Source organism: Durio zibethinus, chromosome 1 (genome assembly GCF_047325235.1).
Source record: "Durio zibethinus cultivar Kanyao isolate XHJ-2024 chromosome 1, ASM4732523v1, whole genome shotgun sequence".
Classification (NCBI taxonomy): domain Eukaryota; kingdom Viridiplantae; phylum Streptophyta; class Magnoliopsida; order Malvales; family Malvaceae; genus Durio; species Durio zibethinus.
The window spans coordinates 36,503,936-36,508,289 of NC_143162.1; the positions used below are offsets into that span (position 1 = coordinate 36,503,936).

Below are 4,354 nucleotides of genomic sequence, written 5' to 3' on the forward strand. Positions count from 1 at the left end.
GCAAGGCCTGGCCTCAAAAACTAGAACTTCAGGTCTTGAACCCTACCTATCTACACATGGGCCTCCTACAAAGCCAGTTGGTTCATTCTTCCCTTTGACTTTCATTCCTATTGGAGCCGGACCTCCCCCTCTATGGCTATTGGCCCATACCTGCACACCTAACAGACAACAGCTATGAAAACTTGAAACTACCGTGCTTGTGTATATTACTTCTTGCATCCATTAAAATTTGGTTCCACTTAACCCTACAACTAGATAATACTAACAAGTCTGATAAATCGATGCTTGAAAGGGAAATTCTGATTCAAATATCAAAGTTCCCGGCAATTCACATTATATAATCAAAACCTGCTTCTGTTTCCATAATTTTATTAGTACTAGAAAAAAAAACTCCACTAGTTTCCTTTGCATGAGCATTAAAGGAATGCCTCCTCTTCATGTTTTAAGGTCGAGTAACGCTCCAAGCTGGGCAAGCCATTGGAAAAGTTGGGACAAAATGCCTGGCGAAGTTTATTATATTTTTCGATATCAAAGTTGTGGACCTTCATAAGTTTCTTTTGTTTAGCTTTGAAACGACGTTGAAAGTAGCCTTCAAAAGAGGGTTCGGTGGAAGTCCTGAGGAAAAAACCATAGGCCAAGGCGAAGTGAAGGGACGTAACAAAGAAGCATATGGGCTCCATCACATCCCAACTCAGTTCCCAAAACGTAAGCCTCATGAAACCAAGTGTTTGGACCACTAAAAACCCCAGCCCACAATAAAGCTCACCACGAACCAGAGCCTTAGCTTTTTTGTCTATTTGAGCTTTTTGGATCTCCATTTTTTCCAGCTCTTTTATTCTTGGGTCATCTGGGAGGGCCATCGATTCAGAAATGATGGTCTCCATTGATTTAGCCACCTGCCCCGATAAAAAAATCAGTCAATATTCAAATACCCATAGAATGTTTTAATCATGAATTAATCCAATTTATGTCTCCGTCTCTCTTAGTATGAAATTAAAAATAGAAAGAAAAAGAAAAAACTAGCAGCACAAAGTGGAAATCTTCACGAATATGCAGAGTATAAGAGAGTGGGTCCATTTTATAGCCTTCCTCAGTTGAGGGTCAGTTTAGCCTACTACGACAAGGTCCGTCCTGCTGACCATTTCGGACCATTTCGGCTGAACCAGGCCCCCTTCGCAACTTGCATGTGGGACATGGTAACCTCGTTTTTCAACAGCGCGTGTATCGCACTTTTCCAATCAGCTTGGGAACATAACGGCTTATTGAAAAAAAAAGGGGGGGGGGGGGCGGTGAGGAATTTTGTACCTGTTCGGGGCGGAGAAAAACGAGGTTCCCTAAAACGATGACGTTCCCGGACTGATCCAGCATTTTGGCGAACTCTAAAGCTTGAGCTTCATTTCCGCAGCCTTCAAGGCAGATTCGAACAAACTCATAATAAGAAATCGAACTCTTAGGAATCTCTCTTAGCTTCGCTTTAAGCTTCTCGATTTGAGAAACCCTCAATAGCTTCCTCGCATCTTCAACAGAAACCTTAGCCAACGATTCGCCGGCAGTGGAATCCGTCGGCTGAGATAGAGGTGGAGTAAGTCCTTCCAACCGAAGGCGATCTCCGGTAATGTTAATACCTTGGAGCTTTTCTCTCAACTTTTCCCCAACAGGCACCGAGAAAATCTCCGGGAAACCCGGAGACAACTGTTTAGAAGCTCTCCGATGGAAGAACCGTCGAAAGAATCCTTTCTCATCGGAATCAGGCGATGCAACATACTCGCGACGGGGTATGGTATGGAGTGAGATCGGGGAGTTTCCTACAGAGACAAGCCCGGAGTTAGTTCTGTAACCGCTCAACGGACGCTTCGCGAGTGTTCTCGTAAGCGCCATTGAAGAAGGAAGCAAAGACAAAAAAAATAGAGAGTTTTAAGTGAGAGAAGAAGAGAGGATTCTGGGTTGAATGGGTTGAATGGGGGGGATCAATATTTATAGTGTCCAAAGTTTGATGAGAATCTGCCGGGTCGTGATGATAGAATCTGCGCCTATTTTGGTAATTTTTTGATTTTTTTTCCTTTCCTATTTACTTTCTTCAGCAGTGGGTCCGAAGCCATTGTTCACTTGTACTTACGTTTCAAATTAGACTAATCATGGTTTCCCAAAATTTATTTTGAAATTAAGCAGAAATTAGTTTATTCTTATCTGTGTTTAATTGAATGAGAAGGGTGCTTATTTGGCAAACATTGAATGGACTAAGTTGATTATGATATAATTTGTTAATGGATTTGTATTATTTTGTTAATATTGAAAAAAATTATGATCTTATCAGTGAAGCGGAATAAATTTCTCTAGCCTATATAATTTTACGAATATATATTTTTTAAATTGAAGATGATGATATTATTTTTTATAAAAAAAAAAAACGTAAATAAAGTTAGGGAAAAATTTATCACTAAAAGGGGAAATAAGGAAAATATGCATTTGAAAGAGAAATTACTATCATATAATAGAAATTTACCGAGCCCTGAACAATGAGAAGGCTGTCATTGCCAAAGAAAATATCTGTCCCAACTTAGCTTTCATTCAGACGCGTAACCCTAACACTAGTATAATAATTACTACCAGCTTTCATGTTTTTTTTCTTTGGTCAAGAAATATAACAATCTTAACCACTCAAAGGAAAGGCAGGGTTTGGCTTTGGTACCGAAATTTGGCCACTGCTATTATTTTTATAGCAACTGACTACTTCAACTTGCTATTATTTATTTAAAGAAAATCACCTTTTTTTTTTTTTGGGTTTTAAAATAATCATAAAAAGATAATTTCTTAGGAAATATATAGTTTTGGAGCCAAATATTTAAGATAAATGGTTTGATCCTATAAATTTGGACAAGATGAGGAAATTGTGTATTTTAAAATTTTTTTAGTATACAAAAGCCACAATTTAAGGGTAAAAAAATAGATCGTACACATTAAAATTTAAACTTTAAATTTATTAAATACTATTTTTGAAAAATAATTATATAAATTAATATTTGTGTGTTAAATTTAAATTAGTGCTATTAAGATATCACAATGATTAAAATCTAAAATTAATTAATGTCTTAGATTAATTGAACTTTAATTATTCATTTCTCTCTCTTATTTCTTAAATGAAAAAATTACTTAGTGATATTGTCTTAAATTAAGTACTAATATAATTTTGACTCAATTTTAAGAGTTTACAAATACTTTTGTATTTCTTTTGAATCTTAAATAAAAATCATTAATTAATGATTTAAAATACTAAGATATTTAAAAACGAATATGAATTTACAAGCTTTGACTATTTCTAAAGAAAAAAGGCTTTTGTTTATCTGTTTCCTCATCTTTCTTCCTTCTGTGTTCAGCTAGCTATATAGTTTCACTTCTTTTCGGAATTTTATGGGCGTTTTTCATCTTAATTATACTCTGTTTGAAAAGTTTGGTAGTTGGATCGATTTGATTGCAACTTTGAGAAAGCGTGGATAATCAGCTTAAAAATTATAATAGTTTGCATTCGGTAATTACATTATTTTATTTAATAACAATTTAAAAATTATATATAATAATTTTAAATTATTATGATGATACTATCACTATTTTAAGGAATGATATAATTTTTAATTTAAAAGATTAAAAAATTTTATCACTTTAAAAAATTAATTTTCAATATTATTTTTAATTAATTTATCTTCATGAAAAATGTAATAACGTTGCCTTAAAAAGTCGGTAAGTAAAAATTTTCAAAATTTGATTTTTCTAATCACTTTTTTTTTTTTTGTTACAATTGAATAAATATTTATTGATTAGAAAAAATAATTAACTTATTTAATATTTTTTAAAAAAATTTCATTAAAAATGATTTATATTTTGTAATTTTTTATAAATAACATTTATTTTTTTTAATAAAATTGTTGTTTCAATAAATATTTAATTTTTCATTTTTTTGCAAGATTATTTTAAATATTTTATACTTTTATGATTTTTTTCATATAATATAAAATATAGTAATTTAACATTAATAGTGATTTATAATATTGCTCTAAATATAATAATATAATATCACTAATGATCAAATTACTTAGGTGATTTTATCATCTTACTATTAAATTATTACGATAATTTTAAAAATGATACCAAACAATATCTAAAAGAAAAGTACTTTTCTTTTATAAATATATGATCCCTAGCTTATATAGATACAAAGACTATAAATTTTAAGATTAACTAGGAAAACTATTGATCCAAAATTTTATCATTTTTAATTTATGAAGGAAGTTCATTTGAGTTTTTAAAAGAAATTATAAATCAAAACTTATGTAAAAAGTATTAATATTTAGTAACAAAT

General features: G+C 31.8%; 1 protein-coding gene across 1 annotated transcript; it reads right to left on the reverse strand.

The window, feature by feature from the left end:
* Positions 1-274: 274 nt before the first annotated feature.
* Positions 275-2,004, reverse strand: LOC149520603 (calcium uniporter protein 5, mitochondrial-like). The gene is made up of 2 exons (XM_089767953.1): positions 1,306-2,004; positions 275-896 (listed from the first exon to the last, which is right to left on the reverse strand). The coding sequence occupies exons 1-2, from the start codon at positions 1,876-1,878 to the stop codon at positions 417-419; spliced, it is 1,053 nt and encodes a 350-aa protein (XP_089624079.1). The 5' UTR covers positions 1,879-2,004; the 3' UTR covers positions 275-416.
* Positions 2,005-4,354: the final 2,350 nt, after the last annotated feature.

Bases quoted from the DNA above. Each gene is read 5' to 3' on its own strand.
- LOC149520603 (XM_089767953.1), bottom strand. From the start codon at position 1,878: ATGGCGCTTACGAGAACACTCGCGAAGCGTCCGTTGAGCGGTTACAGA. The intron at 897-1,305 runs GTACAAAATTCC...TTATCGGGGCAG, and splicing joins TTTTTCTCCGCCCCGAACAG to GTGGCTAAATCAATGGAGAC.